The 25629-nt window shown below is 53.0% G+C and overlaps 1 protein-coding gene across 3 annotated transcripts in view; it reads right to left on the bottom strand.

Moving 5' to 3' along the window:
* Positions 1-1991: 1991 nt before the first annotated feature.
* Positions 1992-25629, bottom strand: part of LOC118667637 (aminopeptidase O (putative)) — a 319523-nt gene continuing 295885 nt past the window's right edge. For 2 of the 3 annotated variants that reach the window (XR_004971349.1, XR_004971350.1), the window contains 4 exons: positions 7354-7440; positions 5515-5659; positions 3785-3875; positions 1992-3675 (listed from right to left, as the gene is read on the bottom strand). Coding sequence is in view for 1 of the 3 variants with exons in the window: in XM_036331403.1 (XP_036187296.1) it covers positions 5519-5659; positions 7354-7440 (228 nt within the window). In the remaining 2 variants the exon portion in view is untranslated. The remainder of the gene's footprint in view (positions 3676-3784; positions 3876-5514; positions 5660-7353; positions 7441-25629) is intronic. The other variant, XM_036331403.1, reaches the window with a different exon arrangement.

Here is a 25629-nt window from a genome sequence, read left to right as displayed (position 1 = left end):
CCGCGGCCAGGCGGTCACAGCCACGCCCCCTCCGTGGTGACCACAGGTTGCAGGGTCTGCGGAGCCAGCTGGCTGCTCCGAGGGCCGGGCCGCCTTCCTCTCCCGGGACAGCCGCTCGGCCACTGGCCCCCTCGCGCGGAGGACAGGCCTCCCCCGCACCCCGTTGCTAAGCCTGCGGACCCCCGACTTACACACGCCGGTGTCCCTGTCCCAGGGGCCCGGGCCGGGGCGTTTAGGAGCGAGCCTGCCCCCCAACTCGCGATCCCGCCCTGGCCACTGTGACCCCGTTTCAAGGTCCAATTCACAGACAGGCGGCGGCAGTGTCAGGCGGGGCTGTTTCGCTATTTGGGGGGGTTGGGGGGGCCTCCGGTGTCCTGGCCCCTCTGCTGCCTCCTCCCCTACCCGGCGCTTCCTACACTCAGCGCAGGGTCCGGGCGCTGAGGCCACAGGTGTGTTCTTGGGGGGTGTGGGCCCCAGAGATACGCTGAGGAAGTGGGCCAGGCTCCCCGTGGGACTGCCGTGTGGAGGAGGTTCACGTTCCCGGCCTCAGAGAGCAGCGTCCCGGGGCCCATCGTCCCTCTATGCAGCCCAGCCGGGTGGGAGCCGCGCCTTCTCCGTCCGGGCTGCGTGGCCGGAGGCACTGGGTGGGAGGGAAGCTCTGAGCCGTGGACTCACATTCACACCTGCCTTTTACTACGTGACCTTGAGAACGACCCGTGTCTGGCAGGCAGGATTCCCTTCATGGCACCCCATCCTGGGCTCGCACGGGGCGGGCTCGGCCAGTTTCTAACCCAGATCCTATCAGTCCCAGGTGGCCCGCCAGTTACCAACGTGGAGCTTTAAAAATACATATATGAGAAACTTTAAAATGGAGAGTTCTAGTCTTACTTATATGTCTCCTTATTGACTGGCGGCCACTCGACTCCTGGGGCCTCAGCCAGCCCTGGCCACAGCCTCCCCGGTGCGGAGGGCCAGCTAGGAAAGCCGCCCCGTCTGCAGAAACTCCGTCAGCCGGGTAACTGGGTGCGGCCGCCGTGCAGACAGGAGGTCCCAGGCAGGCAGGCCGGCCACTCCTCGCCCTGCAGGGACACCTGGGACGGTGCCCGTCTGCCGCAGCACAGGCCAACTGCCCACGGCCCAGCCATTCTCAGCGCCTTGGTTCTGATGGCTCTTCCGGGACTGACTGCCGCCTGCTGGCCTGGCCGGTGCTCAGAGCCAGCGGCAGGAGTCCGCGGCCACCAGGGGACCAGCCATCTTAGTCCAAAATCCCACACATGGCCATTTGGCTTGGCCCGTGGTTTCTAAGGGCAGAAACGTGTGGCTTTAACTTTCTACAAAAACAAGGCCGCACCAAACCACTGGGCAAGCTGGTGCCCACAGCCCACAGGGAGGTGCCAGCTGTCTGCCCGTGGGTGCTGGGTGCGTGTGGCTGTGCCCGCCCCGTCCTGCTCCACCTCACAGGAAGCCCAACATGCCAACCAGAGGGAAGGGCATCTTCACAGGAAGCAGCGTTCTTGTATTTTATTCAAATTTAAAAATCACATTTGGATTCTTCTACCAATATGATAAGCAGACAGTCCCACGCAGAGCACATGCAGCTGCGCAGAGTGGACCCTTCCGGAATGAGAGTCGCTGCTGGGCAGCCCTGAGGCCCAGGAACGTACAGAGGCCGCTGCCACCCCAATAGGCCAGAGTCGTGAAGGCAGCGCCGGCCCCTCGCCATCACATGACAGCAAGGCTGGAGCTTCTCTGGCGCTGTAAGCCAGTGGTCGCCAACCTTTCGGACCTCACGGACCACCAGTTAAGCCCCTGCCTTTTGGACTGTGCGGGAAGGTCGGTTTCTGCCCCTTTTACAACTTCCAACCTCAGCGGGATGAGGGACTGCGAGGGGCGGGGCCTCTGTGCACTGCCTGTCAGACTGCTGATGTCAGCCTGCCTTTTAAACTACCTTTTTAAACACAGTATTAATTAAATTCAGAAACAAACAGGAATACAAAAACATTAATCCATTACATTTTATTATTAAATACATCTTAGGTTCTTATCCCGTACTTTTACCAAAAGGCACTACAATTTTGGCAAACATCTAAATAACAGAACTATCGACCAAAATTCTGCAGAACTTTCTGAAATGAGCCAGAGAAGCCCGTGGAGTGGAGCTCACTGGCTCCGCACAGAAGCCTGACTCTCCGGCCGCATGCTGAGGGACCCTCCGCGGCCTCAGGCTCTCCAGCGGTGCAGTGGCGGGCTGCGTACACGCTGACCCCACGCGCAGTCAGTGTGTGGAGGCGGCGCGTTCGGTGGGGACGAGGTGACCCTTTCTGAGGATGGGCCTTTCACGTGTGCTCTGCTGCGAGCAGCTGCGGGAAAGCAGCTCCAGACGCGGACGCCGATGTCGCTGAGGGCCCAGCAGCCCTGTCGCCTTCCTCTGATGTCCGGGTCAGCGCCATCCTGGTCCCACCAGGGCTACTAGGAGCTTATGAGAAAGAATCTCACTGTGATCTTTCCTGCAAAGAAACAGCAATAAAATCACTCCCGCTCAGAGGAATCCGTCAACCGGGACCTCCGTGTGCCTCCCGCTCAGGAGACGGCCGAGGGCAGGGCAGGAGGGGACCCCACGTCTCTCAGCCCCGAGAACGGGTTTGCAGCTCACACGCGGCTGTGAAAGCCGCGCTGATACGAGAGCCCATGTCAGAGCCACACACACGCCAACTGCTTCCAGCCTCCACACCCCACGGCCGGAGTGGCGCTGCCGGCGTCACCCCGCACTCGCCCGGGGCTGTACGATTCTGCCCACAGCCGCACCACAGGACATACAGACGGTGCCCGCTGCACGGTCTGGCGGCCAGCGCGCCGGCCTCTTCGCCGAGTGGAGTTGCAGCCTCTGGGCACTAGGAACAGGAAGGCTTTCTGCTCGAGGGCTCGACTCCTGTTCCTGCTGAACTGAGCCAGTGTGTAAATGAGAACTGATATCAGCTCAGTAGGCACCGGAGGGCGGGTCCAATCGACAGCCGTAGAAGCAGTGCCTCGGCTGGAGCTGCCGGCGTCCTGGGCTGCAGGAGACAGAGACCCGGGCTGCAAACACAAGAGAGAGTCACGGTGCCCCGAGGAGCAAGGGGCCCCACACGCACCCAGCCCCACGCACATGCAATCCCCGTGTGACAGTTCTCCTCGGCTCCTGTGATGCACTGGGTTTTAGTGTTTTGTAAGAACAACGTTTGTAGCGAAAAACACGTTTGACCTTTCAGAGAGCTACCTAGTTAGTTATGGTTCTGTAGCCTCTCAGTACATTCCTTGCACTGGTGACAAGAGAAAGTGCATCGTCGGGCTGAGCGGGTCTCTCCTCCTCCAGAATCGGGCTCGCACCCGAGCGGACCGCTCAGCAGCAGCCTCTGCCCCAGCGGCTCCACCTTACTGTCCCATCTCACCTTCTCTTCAGGTGCAGAACTTAGCCACTGTGAACAAAGCGGAAACCAGTCACTGTTCACCAATCAGCTAAGCTCTGCACCTCGGCAGAGAGGTCTCCGCTGGGCACAACGGGGGCGGGAGCGTCTTCGTGGCTGCTGGCTTCTTCTGTTTCCGGAGAAGAGCTACCACGTGCATCGTTCTCCCACTGCAGAGAGCGAGCGGCTCTGGCTCTGGAGAGCAGCCAAGGTCGTGGTTGCGTGGTAATCCCTGGCAATGTGATTTTAATCTTAAGTCACAAATCAGCATGCCAGGAACCCAAGCAGCCAGAGCACTCTGGAGCCGCCGTGCCTGCGTGCCGCGCCCACACCGCACACACCTGGTCCTTGGTCACCAGGCGACGACGTCACCACCAGGCCGGCCTCACTACCACATGGTTTTATTTTTTTGTCATTCATTTCGGTGCTGTCCTAGAGGAACAATTTTTTAAACCAAAGGACTGAGATGCCCATACAAATGCCAGTGCAGTTTTGGAACACAAGCTAGGAAATGCACCGACAAGCCGCCAGCAGGGTTGGTGGAGACGGCTGGCCCTCCTGCCCCCCTGGGCTCAGGGATGTCTGCTGGAAGGTGCAACTCCCTGGTCTTAACTGAGGGGGGGGGGGGAGGCAGAAGGGATGCATGTGACCCCCAGTTCATCTGGAAGGGGAAGGACAGGGAGACGAGAAAACAGCAGACTCCTCGCCAGGCCCACTCCTTTGCCTGCTTGAGGCAAGAACTGCACCAGAGTCGTGAGAGCCGAGTGCCCACTGTGGTTCCCACGGCTGAAAACAGGACGGGCAAGGAAGTCTGCCCAGGGCAGTTTCACACACTTCAAGAAACACAAACTCCCCATGAAATTGAACATCGAAAGAGAAATATGACTTATACTGTTTACTATAGGAGGGTGGCAACAAGATAACTGCTCTCTTTTGTAAACTGGCCCATCCATGACCAGGGCCTGGAGCCGCCTGGGAATGCTGTTGGGGTCGTCTGCACATAGCTGTCTCACTACTAGAGGCTCAATCGCTGCAGCTACTCCTACCATTTCCTTTCCCAGCACAGTGCCTCGCCTCTCCTGGTTGGTGCGCGCCTCAGAAAGGTGTTCCTCCTCAGCATTATTAGACTGCTTTCCAGTAAGTAAGGTTCTTAAATATCCTGGACAAAAATGATTTTCCAAGACAGAAGCAAACTAAGCGTCCAACAATGGGTTAAGAAGACCAACATAAAATATTAAATATCCATTAAAATTATATTTACAGAGAAGCCATATAACATGAAAAATGACTGAGCTCTATTGTCACATTTTTAAAAGGATACAAGATTAGACATACCCTATTTATAGCATGTAAAACCTGGAAGAAAAACAGACCTAGAAATGATGGTTGTTAGAGAGAAACAACACACTTACAATCCCACAGTCCTGCTTCGAGATGTTCCTGACCGTTGCTAAATTACTGTTTAAATGCAGAGCTCTCCACAGAAAGCCTAACCGCTAGGATGTAAATCTCCACAGGTCAATTCCAAGCACAATTAACAGGAAAAGCAATTCAAATAACTCAGGACTCCCTGCCACCTGAGCCTGGGAGAGCCTGCCCAGCTCCGCAAGCCTGCCTGCGGACGCAGCCCCGAGGCCAGGGGCGGGCTTTGGCGGGAGGACCTCCCCCCAGCCTCCCAGGTCAGCAGGGTCAACCTGAGCGATGGCGCCATTCTCACGCAGCCCAGGAGTTGGCCACTGGCCACGCACTCCCGCGTCAGCCTTCACCTTGGAGGCCAGGGGCCAGCACCCGTGCTGGGCTTCTCAGTCTCCCTCCTAACCATCCCCACGATGTGCTCCCCCAACTCCTGTTACTACAAGTGATAAAGCTGAAGTGGCCAAAACTGTGCCAAGGAGAGCTGTCCTGCCTGGGTGGACAGCTCTGCCCCTGGGGCCCCTCCCAGGCGCCCACGCTGGGGCAGAGGACTGACTTATGCGGGTGCTCTGGGATCACTGTTTGGTTCTTCATTTATGTGGCTCCTATGAGAAATCTGGTTAGAAACGACAATGGGGCAAGGAATGGGGGAGTTTACCTCTTTAAAACAGCATCTCGGCCACCACCTGGGCTGAGCATCTGTCCATCTGCTCCTTGGTCAGCTGGAAGCATTGGCGGGCGAGCTGCTGCTGCCTGGCGTCCTCGCTCACCATCAGCTCCCCGTAGAGGTAGATGCCCATGGCCTGCAGGGGCAGAGGCCAGAGAGCATGAGACAAAGAAATTATGTGTCCACACCTGCAGTGTCAGTTTGTTTCACACAAACGTGCTGGTCCAGAAATCACAGGAGACCTCAGAAAAGATACGACAGTTGAACAGCTGTACTTGAGGAACCGTAGTCTTCAACTCCTCTTTCTTGCTTTCACTGAAACTCTAAGGAATTCTCAGCTATCAGTTCCATCAGCAGAACCGTGGTGATTTAACTGATGACCAAGTGGTGACAGTGAGCGTTTCCCTAGCGATGGCCGTGCTCTGGAGGAGAGGGGGTCTCGGTACAGCTGACGGCAGCACCGAGGTGCTGTGTGCATGTCACAAGACATCGCTCCTTCCCAGGACAGGTGGCCCTCGGCACGGCTGGGCCACGCAGACCACCATGCCACTCGCAGCCACAGGCAGGCAGCAGCATCACGCCACCTGGGAAGGTGCCCACTGCTTCAGCGGAGCCGACCGCGGTCCCTCCACTGCGGCAAACACCGGCTCTTCTGTTCCAGACACAATGCTGCGAAGACCTATGTCTGCACTTTTCCTACAGTTTTAAAAACAGCCAATTATGCTCTGAAGACCCAAGACCCCTAGGGTTCTGCCTCCTCTCTCCACGCTTGGCTGTGCCATGGATCCCCTCTGCTGGGGCAAATTAAGAGAAGGACCTCAAAGACAGTGCAAGACAAAAACTTGTCTAGTTAGAGGCTCACAATTTCTTTCCTGTAAAGGCTGAGATGTGGTAATCCGTATTTAGAAAAGTTGATGGTTCTAAGTATATTGCAGTTAACTCTGGTTTTCAAATAGACCTTAATTTTCTCTTGCATTTTGTCCTCCTTATACTAAACTCTGTTTCCAAACACCTCCTGCTCCACTGTGCAAATGTGACATTTCTTCTGGTACAAAGTCATGCATTTTTCTTTGTGGGAATAACAAGCCCTTCCGTGCTGGCAGCCCCCCACACTCAGGCCCTCTCAAAAGCTCCTTTGTTTGCCCTGCCCCCGCTCTCCGCCGACTGGAACACGCTCCATGCCGTCGGCCATGGCTGGGCAGGAAGCTCGCTCGTAGGCACACACTGGTCAAGCCCACGGGCCGAGCTGCAGGCTGCCTTCCAGCCACACAGACCCCGTGGCACGTCCCACCACGGACAGCCACGCCAGGACAAGTGTGGGTGGGTGCAGAGTGGCACGGAGGACATCCCCAAACATGGCCACCCACACACGCTTCCTGTGGGCTCCCGGGAGGATGCCCACTTTCCTCTGGTGAGCAGGGAGCAAGTTCTTGCAGGAAAGACACTCAGCACGGGCCTGTCTGGCGTGACAGGTGCAGACAGACAGACAGACTGCTCCCTCGGCTGGGCTCCCCATCTCGCCTTCTCACAGGCTTTAAGTCAGGACCAGCGAGGACAGATATGCACCAGCATGACTGAGCCACCCTGGACCCGAGGCCTGTGATGCCGTGAAGTCTGCACAGGCCTCACTTGGTCACGGCCACCCCAGGTGAAACCAATGGTGCCTCTGAGGACCAGGGCTCAGTGCGTTAAGGGACACTGAGCTCTCAAGGGAGAATCTGCTCCTACCAACCCTTCAGCCTTTGGAAAAATGTTTTAGTATTTGTTATCCTTGGGTCCCGGACAGCCGGCAGCAGCACCGGCGGAACCTGAGCTGTGAGGACGACCTACCTGGTCCTCCTGGAGGAACCTCTCCACGGTTTTGTACGCGGTTGTGTATTTGTGCTTGACGACGAGTTCACACCACCGATGGCGAACCTTCACAAACGAGAGAAAACCCCGTAAGCAACACACCGGCAGGTTCCCTTGGCCATAGGAGTTTCAGACTCAGAGCCTTCTGTGTCCGCGTCCTCGCTTATCCTGGGGGGCGGGGTGTGTGTGTGTGTGTGTGTGTGTGTGTGTGCACGCGCGCGCGCGCGGCAGGACCCGTGATGCCTGAAACCTCAGAGAGGATGGGCTATGATCAAGTTTAAGGCCTTGGCCACCTCAGCTGAGCACTTATCACACGGTGGCTGTAACTTTTGCAGTCTGAAGCACAAAAGCAAAACTGGCCCAAATTTCTTTTCCATCTTCACAATTTCAAAAATAGAAAATCCGTTCCTACCACAGATCTCAGCAACCTCAGCTATGATTTCTTTCTTTCCTTACTAAGTTGAGAGCTTTCATGTTTTTACACGAAGGAAGCTCCACACGGCTCCTCTCTGGGGGATGCGAGCTGTGGCACCCCGCTCCGAGCTCCGAGCTCCGAGCTCCGAGCTCCGAGCTCTGGCCAGGGAGCACCGCACCGGGAGGTGCCGTTTCAGTGGCCTGACTGCAGAGGCCGCCAGTGACCCATGTGCGGGGAATGCTCCTGTGCGGCCTGGAGACAGGGGACAAAGGAATGAGTCACGTTCTGGTGGGGGGCAGAGCGAGAGGGTTCGAGATTTCATCATACTACTCAGAATGGCATGCAACTTAAATCGTAAGAACTGTTTATTTCTGTAATTTTCCATTTAATGTTTTCAGACTGCAGTTGACTACGAGTAACTGAAACCACAGATAACGGGGGACTACTGTACTCTTTGGAGTGTATTAACATTGTTGGCACTTTCAGCTTTAAATTTCATTTAAATTTATTTAACCATGTTCCTCATTAGGAGGACTGTTGGTCAACTTCAGGGGAGGAAAGTACATGTTTCAGTTGGGTGTTGTGATGTTTTTAAAGATTTTGCAAAATGACAGGTAAACGAAAAATGCAGCTAAGAAACTAAAGGCACATCCCTGGCCAGGCGGCAGGTACGCTGCCCACTGGGCTGTCCATGAAGGTTTCCTTTGAAACCACAACTTCACTTCCTGCAATAACCGATATGGTTCAAAGCTGTTGATGGTTACAAGAGAGGGAGGCCGGACAACACTCTCCACATTCCTGAGAAGAGGCAGAGCGCCTCCTGGGGGGTTGGGATGGCTGGGGGGGGGGGGGGAAGGGGGGAGAAGGCGGGGGGCGGGGGTGTGAGCAGGGAGAAGACCAAGGAGATGCAAGTAGCTCGCACTGCAGGTTTGTACAACATGCGGAAAACAGATGAGCTCAAGGTGGGTGCTGTTTGGTAAAGACACTTTCCTAAAGACTTTGCCAGCACCCCCTCCCTCACACACACCCCTACAGACGATGTGGAGGTGAGACCCAGCCCTGACTGCCTCGATGACAGCGGCAGAGCCCTGGCATTTCTCAGCCCTGAGGCGCGTTCTTCACATGGAAATCCCACCTGGATTTGGTTTTCAGAGTCGTTATGTGGTAATCCGTATTTAGAAAATAGACCTTAATGCTCAGGTAGCTTTGACCATGTTGGTCCACCTGTGATCCACGCTGGCTACACATGGAAGGGACTGTGTGCATTTGGAAAAGCCGCCTTCTGTCACTCTGTTTTCCTGGCCTTTGAAGGAACCCATTGGTGCCAACAGTAAAATACAAGCCATTTCAACGTTTTGGCCGGGTCCCCCGTAGATTTTATCATTACCCACCAGCCTGGCCAGGTCTCTCCTTTAATCTACTACAAACAGATTTACATGCAATTAGGAATGAAGGAAAGAAACAAATCTTTTGGAAAGAACCCTTCCCGGGGCTACACTGTGCTCCCGACAGTGTTAATTCGGGGACTCTGGTGGCGCTGCCCTTGGCTGTGGGCAGCCAGGTCCTTTGAATCTGTAAGGACGGGATACCAATGAGCTTTTACATCCAGGGGGGAATTTCAGAGGTGCACGGGAATGAGCTAACAGCCTGGGGCATCACCACGAAAGGGAAGCTGCTCGGACGAGATGGGCTGCAGCAATCTTCCCATCTTCAATAGAACGCTCTTTCCTGTGCGAGCAACAGAAACTAACAGACCATAAATGGGCAAGGGCAGCCCGGAACTGTTCTGAGCGGAAAGAACACGTGAACAGAGAAGTCAGCTCCTCACACATCCATCGGAGGAAGCCATTAGAACCACCAGACCCCACTCCCACAACTCACGTCCAGGCCACGCACCGGAGAGACTGCAAAGGGGGCCTCTACCCCTCGTCTTATCCCAACTCACGGTCATCTAAACACCCAGAACCCACATCCTGCCAAGCACCAGCAGACTCTCGTTTGTGGGAACGGAGGTTACCCGTGGCCACCGGTGGGAGGGACAGTTAGAGACGAGGATGCTGCTCGCCACGGCTCTGGGCCCTCTCTCACACCGCACCAGCTGTTAGTGGGTCATGGACGGTACCCAAAGCCTCTGTCAGCTTCAAAATGTTTGAACTGATTCAAATCCTGATCACACTGTGCCTTTGACAACGACTGCTTTTTCTCGTTCTACAACTTGGGGGAAATTCACTTTTTAGCCCAGATTTTGAGAATGGAGGTGTTAGCCTGTCATTGTCCCTTCCTGTGCTCCCTCCAGCCTGTCTGTACACATACAGAAATAACTCAGCATTAATCAGACCCCCGGATGGGCAGGTGGGGGTGGGATGCCCCCCCCCCGGCCCCCTCACAAGTGAAAGAAGTTCCAGGGACAAGACACAGAAAGAGGCTCTTCACATCAATATGGAGTAGGCACTGCCACGCCTGTTAAAAACAGTGTATTCTCACAATTAATAAGAGACCTAGTCTCCTGACCCCTGAAGGCTACAGGGTGCCCAGCCTCCCCTGCTCACCAAAGAGCAAACAGCAGGCCCTTCATCACCTAAGAGCTGAGGGCGCGTCACCGTTTCCACAGCAGGACGCTCAGAAGACACCACGGGGCCCGCGCTGGCCACGGGGAAGGCGAGGTCCAGTGTGGGAGCCTCAGCCGGAGAACTGAGAAGCAGGCCTCTTGAGGACGGCTGTCCGCTCTGCATATCTGCGCTTCTTTATTTTCCGGGAAATTATTGGGTGAGGAGGCAACGTTTCTCACTTCCTCGGTGCGATGGAAAATAACCTCCACGCACACCTACAGCAGCGCTGGAGCCCGAGGCGCCGGCTGCCACTCTCGAGTCCCCTCATTCAGTCTCAAGAAGACCCTGTGTACACACTATGTCCACACGGACCGAATCCCGCTGTACACACGTTTTATCACCCTTCTGTCTCAACAGGGCTGAGAAATTTAATGACTTTTTCAACTACAACTCAAATTCACGAAGTCACTCTCAACTCATGCTAGAGATCTCCAACAAAAGCCTCGCCTCGCGTCAGCCAACGCCTTAGCTGAACACCATCCACACAGTCAGGCTGGGCAGAAGCAGGGCAAAGACGAGAAGGGCAAAGAGGCAGGCAGGGGTGCAGGGCGTGGGGCCGCGAGGGGAAGAGGAGGAGAAGGGACGGTGCAGAAGGGAGAGGCCGGGCTGTGGCGCCCCTCCCAGGGCACTTGGAGCCTGGCTTCCCAAGGATGTGCCCGTCACTGAGCCTTCAGTGCAGATAGCAGCTGGGCCTGGCCCGTCTCCCGCCATCCAGTGCCAGGACCAGAGTGCCCCCAGTACACAGAGCCGTGCTGAAGGTTCCGGAACATGTGCGAACTATTAGCATAGTGCCTGGCACACGAGTAAGGAGGGATGATTAATGAAGGGGATGTACCTGGGGTGGGGGCGGGGGCGGGCTGGAAGAGGTCAATGGGGGAAAAAAGAGGGACATATATAATACTTTATTCAACAATAAAGATTTTAAAAAGGAGGGTGGAGGCCCGTTTCTTCCCATTAAGTCCCAATGAAGTTGTGATACACAGATGTACGCACACAGGAGTGCACATGTGAACACTAATAAAAATCAGCTTGCGATCTGCTTCTCAACGTTTCTGCTTGAGGGACACTGAAGACTGGGTGCTGCCCTCCGTGCACAGCGGGGCTGTAACACAGCGGCACTCACCCGCCCCTGTAAATGGACTTAACAAGTTTCCAGGTTTCTGAAGCCTCTCTGAGCAAAAGGGGATGGGAACCCAGCAAAGCAAATGGTGCAGACGGGAGTCTCAGAATTCAGGGGGGAGAATGAAGAATGTTTGCAGAAGCCGATTCATGCCAGACCCACATTTGATAGTAGAATGAAAATCCTTCAATGACCCCTGAGCTGCACCTGGACCGTGTCCCCCTGCCCCACAGCAGGGACTCCGCCAGGACAGTATGTCTGTGATAACAGGCCTCCGTCATCTGGGAGACCTGGGTAGGCAGATGGCCTGGGTACCCAAGAGGAATTCTGCAGAAACACATAGGCCTCTAACTACAAGGCTGGTGGCTCATTCGCTCCAAATACATTCAGAGCAGGCGACACTTATGTATATACACATGCACACACTCTCTATTTCTGTTCCTTATGCTGGCTGGTGACCTACTAAACTGACCTCCTGACCCACAGAGCAGTGCCCGGGTCTAACCCAGCAGCCCTGTCCGCTGGGCCGGTTGCTCTCACCAGGCCCAGCCCGGTTGTGAGAACTGACCGGTTGCCGAGCAAGGGCTAGACTAGGAACTCCCACACAGGAAGTGCTTTTCATCTTAGCAGGAGCCGCATGCGTCGGCTTTATTTCCTAATTCAGAGTTCATTTTTATTGAATTGATAAAGCTGGGGAATATTACTTCTAAGAGCTGTTTGTTAACTGGTGAAATAAGGAGCGAGTGCCTGTCAGGGCTGCTGCTTGCTGGAGGGGCGGCCCTGGATGTGCGGAGGGAAGGGTCGGGGCAGGACTCGGAGCAGACTCCTGCAGGGACAGAGCGGAGGAAGTGGGGCACCACCAGGGAGGGGCCTAGAGGCCTGAGGGAGCTGGGACTTCTCGAGGCACCCCTGGGAAGTACACCAGGGGCCTGGGGCCTGGGGCCTGGGATTTTTCAAACTATTTGTAAAGACAGATGGCTCTGCCTCGTGCCAGCGTCAGCCTCTGTCACATGGCATATGTGCCATTTGAAGACATTCTCACTGCCCAGAGGCTGGGCTGAGCCGAACCACGGGCTCAGAAAGGCAGTCCAGGTGAAGGGAGGACTGGATGTCCGAGAGTGCCTTACAAATGGCACCTGCCGTGTGGGGGCATGTGTTCCCAAACCACCTGATTCCGAGGTGACAACGGCATCGCTGATGTAACCACGGGCTCCCCCACATTCATCGCTCTCTCCTGGAAATAGGGGAAGAAAACTGCCAAAGGACCACCCCACTCGCACCTCAACCCCTTCATCCCGAGGCATTTTAATGGATGCAGATCCAGTGGTCTGCTAGACTCCAGGATGGTGACGGTCAGCAAGTGTTGCCTGTCAACGGCCAGAGAGTGAGCATTTTTGCTTTTTCTGCTCATTAGCTGTCCTATCACAAAAGCAGCCTGGACAATGTGTAAGCGATGGCCTGGCCATGGCTCCAGTCTGACGCCGCTCTACCTCGGAGACCCATGCTCCGGCTCCCAGAGTGTGAGCACAGGCAGTGGCACGCCAGCCTACGCCTAACCCCAAGCTACCAGCGTGCGGGCACGGGAGCTCTGGAGCTGGCTCCCCAGCTTCAGCCCGGTCCTGCCAGGAGCACACAAGGGTGCTCCTGAATGCGGCCGGAGTCCCTGCTCTGTGGGTTACGTTCCGCCTGCACGAGCACGTGCTCCAGCACTCCTCCTACCACGGCGTCTCCCGCCGGCCACGGGCCTGGGACGCACACAGGTACAGGCCTGGGTGTCACCCTGACTTTGAGGAAGAGGAGCCCCCACCCCAGCTCACGCCCAGTCTGTCCATGCCAGAGAGGTGCCCTCTGGAATCCCCACACACCCCAGACCCCACATTTATTAACACATGACAACTCTCACTGCACTTGATAGCTTTTAACCCAAAGGTTTGTTTTTTAACTTCAATTTTAGATCATTTTGCATGAAGCTACTTCTAAAAATTATCATCTAATAAACTAATTTCTGAGGTGGTTTTCAAACACTTCTTAAATGTAATTCTAACTTTTAATAAAAATGTAATCTGAAACCCCAGTATGTAAGACAGTAAAGAGAAGACTACAAGTGGGTTCTTCAAGCAGCTTCACTCTCCAGGCCGGGCAGGAAAACTGTGAAATAGGGAACTCCTTGGGTTCCTGGAGGTGAAGTTTGAAGCCCAGTGTCTTCTGGAAGAGTCCTGTGCCTGAGGAGTAATGGAGTCAGAGGGTGAGCAGACAGTGCTGTAGGCAGACGACGACAGCAGCTGTAGTAACTTCTCACAGCCAGCACCCGTCCGGGCTCTGCAGCCAGAAAGAGCAGGCGGCGGCCAAGGTCACGGAGAGTGAGCGCGCGCGCTGCTCCGGCCACTGCAACCCTGGACCCGGGGTTCGGTTCGCTCACACTCACTGCCCTGCTTAAAAGCACCCATGTCTCCTATAGGCACTGCTTCCCTTGCTTTAGTTTTAAATGTTTAAAAATGGTAACAGGTACCTTTACCCAGAGAACCCAATGAACCAGCCATTCAACCGAGTTCATTCTGACTTCGCAGCAGCAGCGAACTCATTGTTTGTGTTCTCCTTTCTCTCCACTGGCCACAGCTGGAGTGACTACTCAGTCCACAGACACTCACAACACTGCAGGGTATTCCCTCCTGCTAATGCACTCCAGCCCCTTCAGCCCTTTGGTCTCATGACTCCAGAAAGCTCCAAAATGGTTAAATGGTTAACAACCTTCAGAAGGAGGCTGTGAGGGGCCAGCAGACAAAAGGGACAAGGAGGCCTGCGGTCACCATGGGGCCCCACCTCATCCAGCACACCACGCAGTCGAATGAGCACCTCTTTGGCCGGGAGGTCACCATCCCCGCCTGTCCCTGCACCGTCACTACCTCAGAGTGCGCCTGACAGTCCTCCAGCTCAGTGCTCTCGGGACTGCCTGCTTCCTCGTTCGCCTGCTCCTGTGTTTACACTAAGGGTCAAGCCTGGGAGAGCGGGGCCAGGGCCTGTGGGCTGTCCCCGGCCCTGTCCCAATGCCTGGGACCCAGTTCGTGCTTGATAAACGTTTCTCAGTGAATGTACCACTTTAAACATCTCAGAATGCTTTCCAGCTACTCTGAAATGAGAATGCACAGTTGGAAGCTGTAAAATGCTTTGAAGAATGCCACCCATCCCATTTATGACAGGAAGCGCTCCCCTTTCTTTCTAGTCCTTTTGATTTCAGAATTTACTGCTGAAGAGGAAAAGTCTGCCTGGGGAACATGATCTGGGAGGCCCATTAAACCTCACTTAGAGATCCATTTTATAAGTGTAAACAGAAAGACAAGGCTCATGGCTTTTGTGAGTTAATAAGTCTAGCACTGCAGTAAACAAACCTGCTTTTTCAATTTGCGTCCTTAAATTAGATTTAACTTTGCTTTAAAGTGAGCTTACTGCTGGTAAGGGAAGCCTGCCGGGCAGCCATGAGTGGGAAGGCAGCCGGGACAGACAGTATTTCCAGCAAGTGTTTTGTTTGGGGCGTCTCTGCTGGTCCAGTGTGGCTCATCTGCTCCCTCTCCTGAGAAAAGATAGGAGAGTCGTCAGCGGAAAAGGATAGATTTCCAACATTTTACTTTGATCCTAGCACTTCCCATTTTTTCTCTCACCTTACTCATTCTTATCCTCAAACGGTTGCAATTGTAACATTATTTCTCTAACTAAAGGAAATTAAAAGCCACTCTATTTGCTGCCACAGAGCCAGGTTAATAAATCCCCAGCCCGGGGTTAAGACAACAAAGGAGGCAGCAGAGGCCCTGGCTCTTTCTCAAGGGCGCGCACTGACCTTGCTCAGTCCGTCCCTCGCCCTCACCTGCCTGTCAACTGTCTGTAACCGGCTGTCCCCAGTGATAACCTGAGCGGCAGCGGCTGCAAGACAGGGTCCTCTGCCACCTCTCCCGGGACCGCTCTCAGCGATACTTCTCGGCCAGGGCGCAAGTGCATGGAGTGAGGCGAGGCAGAGGTGACGACACACCACCACATGCACCTTCTCAGGCAAATGCTAACCCGTCTCCCTCCTTGGAGAGACTATTTTATTTAAGGACATTAATGCCATTAGTCAGCTGGCTGCAAAGGGCAGAACTTGAAATACGCCCAGTTTGCTTTCCTTCCATCAACACTGACTGGCGCGCTGCGCTCTGATGTGTAAGCCTCAATCAGGAGACAGCACCCTCCACCTGCTTTTTCCATTTCGTAACAGGTGACACAGGGCCGCTGCTGAAAAAAAGGACTTTACTGTTGCCACAGAAGTGAGCACAAGTACGTCCTCTGACAAGCTCAGAAGAGACCCGTGCCTGGCCACATTCCCCCAGGGCCCCCACGCTGCAGGCTTTGCCACAGTGGCCAGAGGCTGGCTCTCCCATGGGCTTCACCACGGGCTCCGCTGTCCCAACCACCGCGTGTCGGACACTGGTAGCTGCTGCTCCGGAAACCCTGGAGATCCAGGAAAAGTCCTCTCCAAAAATTAAGTACTGGGCACTGAGGATAAACAAACAGAGGCTCTCTCGGGGCTTACAGTTCAGTAGGAAGTTTAAGAAAAATTCAGTAACCGGCAAGTGTAGATATCCATGTCATGGAAGGACTAACGGGGTGCAGTGAGGGAAACGGGGAGACCCTGAGGTGTGGTCAGAAGACTCCATGTGCACTGAGAGCTGAAGGGGAAAAGACACTGCTACCGGACAGGGCCCCTCAGCCTTCGTCCAGCCATTCCATGTTCCACGAAAAACCATCCTCTCTTCTCCCTCCTTGATGCCATTTCTCCCAAGGGCCTTCCCCAGGGGAGCAAGTGAAATGCACTCAAAAAAACAAATCCCAAGACTTCAAGGCAGAACTAAAACCATGAAACTCTTAGAGAAGACACAGGCCTAGGTCTTCCAGACCTTAAATCAGGCAATGGCTTCCTAGATATGATACCAAAAATACAAGCAAAAGACGAAAAAATAGATAAATTAGATTTTATCAAAATGAAAACTTCTGTGCTTCACTGTCAAGCAAGTGAAAAGAGCCATGGCCGGTGTGGCTCAGTTGCTTGGGTGTGTCCCGTGCACCGAAAGGTTGCCAGTTCAGTTACCTGGTCAGGGCACATGCCTGTTGTTTCGCTCTCACATTGATGTTTCTCTCTCCCTCTCCCTCTCAAAATCAATAAAAAATCTCAAGAAGGAAGTGAAAAGACTATCCACAGAGAGAATATTTTTGCAAATCATACTTGCTAAGGAACTTGTATCTAAAATATATAAAGAAATAGAAAAAAATATAAAGAATTACTATACCTCAGTAATAAAAGACAAATAAAGCAATTCAAAATGAGCAAAAGATCTGATCAGACATTCTCCAAAGATATACTAATCTATATAACAAAAACCCAGTGGTCGTAACGCCATAACGACCAAAGACCGATCACCAGGAGGCTGCGTGCGCAGCGAGGCACGCGTGGTGGGCGGGGACTTGACTCTGGGTCCTGCAGCGCCAGGGGGACTTGGGGGAGTCCCGGGTCTTGTGTGATTTTGCGCGCTGGGTCACTAGTAGTCAATAAGCACATGAAAAGGTATCCAACATGATGATGTTACCAAGGAAATGAAAATCAAAAGCACAATGAGATATTCTTTCATACCCAAGAAGATGGCGAAAATAGAAGAGACAATAACAAGAGTTAGCAAGGATGAACAAAAACTGGAACCCTCATACACTTGTGGGAGGATATAAAATGGTGCGGTAACTTTGGGGTAGTTTGGCTGTTAAAACTTTAAAGGTTAAACAGAGTTACCATGTGACCCAGCAATTCCACTCCTAGATACAGACCCAAGAAAAGTGAACACACATTCACACAAAACGTCTTCACAGAAGCATTATACACAACAGCCCACAAGTGGAAACAATCCAAATGTCCATCAACAGATGAATGAATAAACACATGTGGTTTATCTATACAACTGAAAATATTTGGTGACAAAAGAAAAAGACGCGCTGATACATGCTAAAACACACATTACTGAACATACCTGCTAACTGAAAAGAAGCCAGCCACAACAGTCACATATTAATGGAAGCCCGGAATAGGCAAGTCTACAGAGACAGAAACATTAGCGTGGGGCCGCAGGCTGGGGGCAAGGAGAGATGAGAATGAACAATGAAGGGTGCAGGGTTTCTTTTGGGGATGATGACAATGTTCTATCGATTTTGGTGATGTGTACAACTCTGTGAATATGTGGGTGAATTGTATGGTGCATGAATTATATTTCTCAAAAGTCTTATTGAAACAACCCAAGAATCAAGTTGGGGAATGCAAAGGGTACTATTCTAGGCAGTCCATTCCTGGGAAAACCACCTGGTGTCCTGCCGGCCGAGCCAGCTCTGGGCTGCTGCTCACGGTGGCTGGCTCCCCTGATGCCCACACACGTCCTGTGCTCAGCCTGGGCATCTGCTTCGACCAAGGTGGGGAGACTAGCTGTCTCTGGAACTTAGACCGCATGGGTCAAGGCTGCAGCAAGGCAACATGCCGACCAAGTAGCGTAACATTCACTTATAGTGCCACCTTGTAAGTTCAGTTGGTCTTTAAATGTCAGACCCTGACATGCAAAGTACCACCATTTGCACATCAATAGGTGTACGTTCATCCTTTAAAACATGTGAATCCGACGTAATTGCATTCTCTTTGCTCTCAGGCACCAGCACGTTCCCATGTCAGAGGCACAGGCGGCCAGGGACTGTGGGATCTCTAGAGCGCTGCCCTCCCTCAAGACCGGCCCAGGGAGCTGCTCCAGCTGATGGGCATGCTGAGGCGCATACTATCTGCAGTTCGCCAGCTCCACAGCTCCATGGCCAGACACCCTGAACACTCAGATCCTAGCGTGCCACGGAAAGAGCGAGGAGAGAAAGATGACAGGAAGGCACCGAGGGGAAAGCAATCGTGAAAGAGATTTGAGCATTTTGGCAAAAGTGAGCCTTCTAGGGCAGCGGTTCTCAACCTGTGGGTCGCGACCCCTTTGGGGATCAAACGACCCTTTCACAGGGTCGCCTAAGACCATCCTGCCTATCAGATATTTACATGATGATTCATAACAGTAGCAAAATTATAGTTATGAAATAGCAACGAAAATAATTTTATGGTTGGGGGTCACAACATAAGGAACTGTATTTAAAGGGCCAGAAGGTTGAGGACCACTGTTCTAGGGCATGTATGGCACATGTTACATAAAAATGTGGTCCAGTTTACAGTTGTGAAATGATGGCAGTGCTCACAGACAACTGTGTGCTCCCGTAGCACGGATTTTAGTACAGAAATCTAACACACAGGTGTGTAAACTACTGACGGAGGCATGAGAAGGCCAGGAGCACCAACAAAACCCTGGGTCTTGATTTCTTTAAAGCCAACAGGAACATGAGCTGTATGGGCTCATCGGCGCACCTTCCTGAGAAAGTCTGCAGAGACCGGGGGACACGCACCGCGGGGCAGACAGCGCCCCTGGCAGCCGCTGTGAAGAGGACCTGCTGCCCAGGACAGTGGCAGAAGCAAACGGCAAAGGACCACAGCAACCGGAACTTCCCTAATTGAGTCTGGCTGAGCTGTAGCTAAAAGCCCAGGTATTAATGCTCTTTTTCTTTTATTTACAAACTCTAAACAGTATGACTTGATTATAACTATTTACTTATTAGGTCCTTTTCGGAACGATCAGGCAGATTTTGCCATCAATGGCTCACTTGTTTTCTTTGTGTTTATTATTTACCAAGCATCTGACCAGCTCAACATGCTGTAGTAATCCTCACCTCCGGAATAAGAGCGGAATATTGATTTGAAAGGTGGAAGTTTTTCACTTTGCCATTATTTACACCTGCTTTTGAAAAATTGCTTCGTCGCAGTATAGCAGAGGAGGTGGTTATTTGTTGCAAGTTTCCACAGAAAACTCCCAGTGGGATAGCTTCCCAATCCTGAAGGAAATCTTCTAGAACGTTTGTTTCATAAGCCAAATACAACAAAGACGACACACACATGTAACTAAAGAATTATGTAAGAGCTCTGTTCTTTCCCACATCGTTAGAGGCGCCTGGTTTGAAAAGACAGGTGTGTCTAGAGCAGCAGTGGGCAAACTACGGCGTTTGAAATGAATAAAACTAAAAAAAAGACCGTACCCTTTTATGTAATGATGTTTACTTTGAATTTATATTAGTTCACACAAACACTCCATCCATGCTTTTGTTCCGGCCCTCCGGTCCAGTTTAAGAACCCATTGTGGCCCTCGAGTCAAAAGGTTTGCACACCCCTGGCTAGAGCCAAGTAAAGAAAAATACCCCGCTCCCTCTTCAATCCATACCTGGGCCAGCTCTCAAATTACGGAAAGAACAGCTGCGCTGTCAAAGGGCAGCTGTGCCCCTCACACGCACTGCCCTGACACTTAAAAAAATCAATAATCACACTATTTATAGCTCACCTACTAAAGTTCAGATTCACCAGCATCTGACCAGTTCAAGGGACCAATGAGCTGGACCCCTGGTCCCTGTGAAGAAGCTGTGACAGGGCCCAATGCTGGCTGGCAGGTGTCGGACTGCCTTTCTGGAAGCCCCATTCCATCAGAACCACTTCACTAATTGCCACTCACTATTCTGACCCCCCACAAGGGTCTCTTCTTTATGTTCCATCTGTCAGGACGGTGCCTCCTGACAATACAGGTCATGACCTGGGAGGGGACGACTTGGGAGGCTCTGGGACACTGGTGTACCCAGGGAGGCTTCTGGGAGCAAGAGGCACAGCCAAGGTGGGGCAGCACTAAGACGGGGCGGGGCCCCTCGCAGACCCTCCCGCCCGGAGGCTGCCTCAGATGTGGGATACAGGCCTGTGCTCAGCAAGGCCAGTCGGCCTCCATGCTGCTTAGACTCCCACGGAGCGGACCGAAGAGGAAGGAGGCGCCCAGTTCACTACAAGGCATCTCACTAACAGAAACGGGACCTTCCTGAAGCGGCAACAGAGCCGGCGATTACACCTCACCTGTCCTCTAAACTGGCCGGATGCTACCGGAAAAGAACCGGGAGAAGAGGGAACAGAGCCCCCCTCCCGGCAGGTTTATCATGGAAGGGGAGGAGCTGACCACAGCTGCTGCTCCACTGCTGCTTCAGAGCCGTGCCGCCGGGCTAAGCCCTGATTCTGCCCTGTCGACGCCTCTCCAGCATCTGCTCATCACGAAATGCTCTCGGTTCACAGGAACTATGCTTTTGGCCCAGATAAAATTTAGAAATGAGCAGCGGAGATGCCAGACCACTGCATGCTGGGAACCATACCTTCCACCTCTGGGCTTCAGATAAATGCTGTCCTGTTTTCTTTTCAAGCAACAGTGCTCAGGACACTGCTCTGAAATCCGGGCCCTCCTGCACATGTGGAACCCACGCCGGGAGGGGCCCTCTTACAGGGCTGCAAGGGCTCCTCAGCCAGAGCAGGAGGGAAGGCAGTGATGTGGAGAAGGCCTGCAAGGCTGATGTTTTCCCATTCGCAATCGACCTTGAAAATGTCCTTTCCAGAGCAGAAGGCGCCGGCCATGGCTGAGTGGCGTGGCCCTCTGTGCACTGTGGTGGAACAGGTTTGCCTCATGGAATGACTGGCTTCTCTGGGTGTGCTTGCTGCTACTACTTCTGTTTTGCCATTCTTTCTTTCTTCTTCCCAGCAGAGGTTCTGTTCCCACCTCTCGCAGGCTCTGTTCTCTGGGCCCGCGGAGGGTGGCCCTCACTGCTGCTGCCCCCTTTCCAGCTACGCCTGGCTGCTGTGGCCCTGCGTCCAGCACTGCGAGACCAGTGAAAACACTGTCCTTGGTGAAGCAGTGGCTGCTGGAGCTGTGTTCTGACTGGAGTGGTTTTGCCGGCACCAGACATTTGGTAATGGTCTGGGGACATTTTTGATGCCAGAACTGGGTGTGGGTTACTCCTGGCATCTCATGGGCAAACACCAGGGATGCTAAACATCCCACAATGCACAGGGGCAATTATCTAGTCCACATGTCAGAGCAAAGTCCCCCTCCCCCCGCACACCCCAAACCTATCAAGCCCCTAGATCGATCATTCTTTACCCGTTAACGTTTACCAGAGGCCTAGGAGCGCTGAACAGCTGGGTAGTTTACTACTTTTACTCCCTGCCAGTCCTGACAGATTAAAAGGAAAAGAACAGCTAAATAATAAAATCTGACCATTTTACACCAATTGAGAGATAGTGAATCTCTCATCAACAGAAGTCACAGGACCTTGAATGCTCACCACCTTTTCTCAGGACAATCCTGTGAAGGGGTTATGGCATTTTAAAATCAATTTACTGCATCACAATGAACTTTTTTTTTTTTTTAAAGTAAACGAAACAGGAAATAATAGAAAATAGAAGAGTAAAGACAGTGTCATGAAACATTCTTTGCCACTGGCTGCAGCCAAGAAGCCAGGAGCCCGCAGCCTTGTCTAGGCTCTGCCGTGCAGACGAGGAAAACGGGCCGGGAGGGGGCAACGTGTTGGGATCTGGGCCCCAAGTCCATTTGTTGTGAAGTCAGTGCCTGGGCGTTCTAGGAGATCAAACATGAAGAGCTGCTCACATGCACATGAGCAGGTATCCATCCGTCTTCTCCTCACACGGGGCCAACCACGGGGGCCCCCGACAGGGACACGGTCCCCTCCTCTGCACTCCAACCTGACCGGGGCAGCTTCTTCCTTCCAACCAGCAGTGTTTCCCAAACACAGTGAGAGGACAGTCCACCAGTCGCAACATCAGAGCGGGGCAGGCTGCTGGGGGGCCTTCCTGAGCAATGTCCCCCACTCACTGCAAGACAGTTCAGGTGATGAGTGCGGTTTCTGAACTTTCCAATAATTAACTTGAGGTGAGTCCCCAATTTTGAAGTGCCCAACTGCAGCCTGTACAAGTAAAGTTGATTCAAGGTCAGCCGTGCGCTCAGGGAAAGGAGGTCACAGAACCACATTCCATGGATCTTCGCTCACTACCAGGGGGCGGCTCTTTTACAGCCTTGGAGACCCGCTACAGATGCAGAAATTCATGACTTAAAATGGGATCTTAGAAAATGTCTTTTGTTCCAAGAATCCATGTCCAATATATTTTTAGACTTTTATGGCTCTAGTTGAGCCAATATGCTAAAAAACGGAAGACACATATTTCTATGAACTAAGCTTCCCTTCAGCTCATTTTCCGTCCTGGTTAGAGCCTGCACCTGGCTGGTCGTGTCGGACTCAGGATGTGAGAGGTGGCTGACCCAAAGCTAGTGTTCCTCTCCAGGTCCTGGAACCCAACATTCCCAGCAGAGAGCCCCGCTTTCCAGAGGCGGAGTGGCCACAAGGCTGGGTGGCTTAGGATGGATGCTTTACTCTGTTCGTCCTTGTGCACTTTTCCTTTAAGACTCCGAACACGTGGTATCCCTTCCCAGAGCAGACCTGGGGACTCACATCCCAAGAAGGACAGGCCCTGTAACCTACCACCTCAGACGGAAAAAAGCTGGCGGGCAACACAGACCAGGCATCGTGCTCAGAAACTCTGGTACCAGACCAGACATCCTGTGAACACAGCCAAGCACAGAGCAGAGCAGCACAAGTAACACAAATATTGAGCCACATAAAGAGAATATTAAAAATAAACTTCCCAGTGGGCTTGCACGCATCCACACACAAAGAGAAGGAAGAAGGAAGGAGGAGGGAAGGGGTGGTGGGGGGGAGGTAGACAGCAGAGAAGCAGCTACTGAACGGAGGGCCCTGGTCTGTGCTAGCACAGGCTCCTCCCTCACGGGAGCGAGGCTGGGCGACGTGTGGAGAGCGTCCGCCTGCCAACAGGAGCCCTGCAGCGACGGGGCGATCGGGAATGAGCAGTGAGACTCAGCTTCAAGGACACGTGAAATAAGAGGCTCACCCCTCGGAAAGTGACTTCCCATGGGGATGTGCCCAGGAAAAAACGAAGGAGTGAGGAGGCCTTCCTGTGCCTCCAGGAAATACGGGATCACACCGGCCGGTCAAGTGCACTCCCTGCTGTGCTGGGTGTCACACAGACACCCAATCCAGCACTAAGGTCCCAGGGGCGCGAGCACTTCCCCCAGGGCGCCCCACAGCCTGCCGCACTCCAGGGTCTCCGCCAGCTCTCAAAGGCTTGCTATTTACTACACATTTGAGAGCCCTGACAATGACTGAGAGGCTGTCCTTACTTGTTCAGGCTCAGGAGAAGCACCGAGAATAAAGTCAGAATCCTCAAGACGTTTCCCACCAAAAAGTCATCCTTTCTTCCATGAAATGTTCTGTCACTTAGAATAAAGGCAGATGTTATTCTACTAAATTCTTGCCAATCAGTGTCACAATAAGTCACACGTAACCAATAATGTTCCTAGAAAACTGCCCAAAATCCTGTTGCTTTTCTGCTTCTGAGTGACATTTCAAGGAAACGCCGGTGAGATGGACTGTCAGTGCAACTAACTACACACGTGCCAGGACGAGAGAGCTGGGGAAGGAGGCACACTGTGACAATGAAAGCCCAAAGGGGCACAGGCCTCCAGGACCCCTTGGTCTGGCCCCTGCCCACCCCAACGCAGGGGTCAACAAACTCCAGATGGGGCAGACCCAATCAACCCCCCCACCCCCGGCTAGGAGTGTTGTATATGTTTTAAAACAGTTCAAAGAAGGAACGACAAAAACAAAACAAATTATCTTGAGACGTGGTAATTACACGAAATCCAAGTTGCAGGGGTCCATAACGTTTTCCTGACGCACAGGCACGGCTGTTTGTCTGTGTGTCTCTCTCTGGCAGCTTCCGTGCTACCACGGCACAGGTGAACCAGGGGGACAGAAACCATGTGGCCTGAAATATTAACTGTCTGTTCCTTCACAGACAAAGCCTGCTGACCCCCATCCTAGCACATGCCAGCTCACATGTGGCACTTGCTGCTGCCTCTGTATGGAAGTTACCCCTGCCCCTTGGGTCCTGGCCCGAATGCCACCTGTCTGCGTGGCCTTTCCTGAGTACTCCACCTACAGACAACCAGCTCAGCGCCACCTGTATGCCTCCACTGTAACTCGTACCTGAAAGCGTTGTGTTCATTTACTTATGCGCTGTCTCTCCAGAAGAACGTACACCTCCTCAGGGTGACCCTCGGTGGTGGTGCCCACTGCTATGTCCCTAGTGCCTGGCGCAGCACTGGTGAACTGCATGGAGCCACCCCAGCTATGCACACCGAGCGAAGCCATCCCCAGGCCCTGGCCTCCTGCCCCCAGGGTCCAGGCCGCCCTGGCTTAGGCGTCATGGTGTAGTCTGTGAGTTGTAAAACAACCAACCAAAGAAAACCTATTATGCTTTCTAAAGGTTTGGGAGGTTATAAACAACTAAGCTGAGCTGTAAGTTAAGAACACGATGTGTTTTATGCCAAAAGGAAGGGGAGCCATCAGTGTCTACCACCTCATGGCTTCCGGGCTGTGACAGGTGCGCCGGGCCTGCTTTGATCCTCCCGCCTTCGTCTGTCCACTGCCCGTCATTGGGGCCTGGCATTTCAGCGGTATTCAGCTCTGATTAAAACTTAGCCTCATGTCTGTATATAGAAACATCTTTAAACACTAATTAAAAATAACGGGCTGGCATGTGGAAACACCTATGAACAAACATGTAAGAGCTGAAGTAAACAGCACATCTGATCTGTGTCTTCTGAAGCTATGTGTGTCTTCTCTGAAGGTTTTCAATTAACTCCTGAATTTGTGGAGCTTGAAAATGTAAAACAATGGTCCTGGCCAGGTGACTCTGCTGGTTCGAGCGTCGTCCCATACACCAAAAGGCTGTGGGTTCGATTCCCAGTCAGGGCACATGTCTAGGTTTCGGGTTCAAGCCCTGATTGGGGTGTGAACAGGAGGCAACAGATTGATATTTCTCTCCCTCTCTCTCCCCTCCCCTCCCTGCCGCCCTCTCTAAAAAAATCAATGAAAACAGGCCCTCAGGTGAGGATTACAAAAAAGGTAAAACAATGTCCATCTTACCTTTTAATCTAATAATAAGATATCTTTTCTCCATTTACCCCATTTTAATGATTGTGAGATTAATTTTAATAGCATTTTATTTAACCCAAAATATC

This window comes from Myotis myotis, unplaced genomic scaffold (assembly GCF_014108235.1).
Source record: "Myotis myotis isolate mMyoMyo1 unplaced genomic scaffold, mMyoMyo1.p scaffold_m19_p_12, whole genome shotgun sequence".
NCBI lineage: Eukaryota > Metazoa > Chordata > Mammalia > Chiroptera > Vespertilionidae > Myotis > Myotis myotis.
This window is presented reverse-complemented; position numbering and strand designations above follow the sequence as displayed.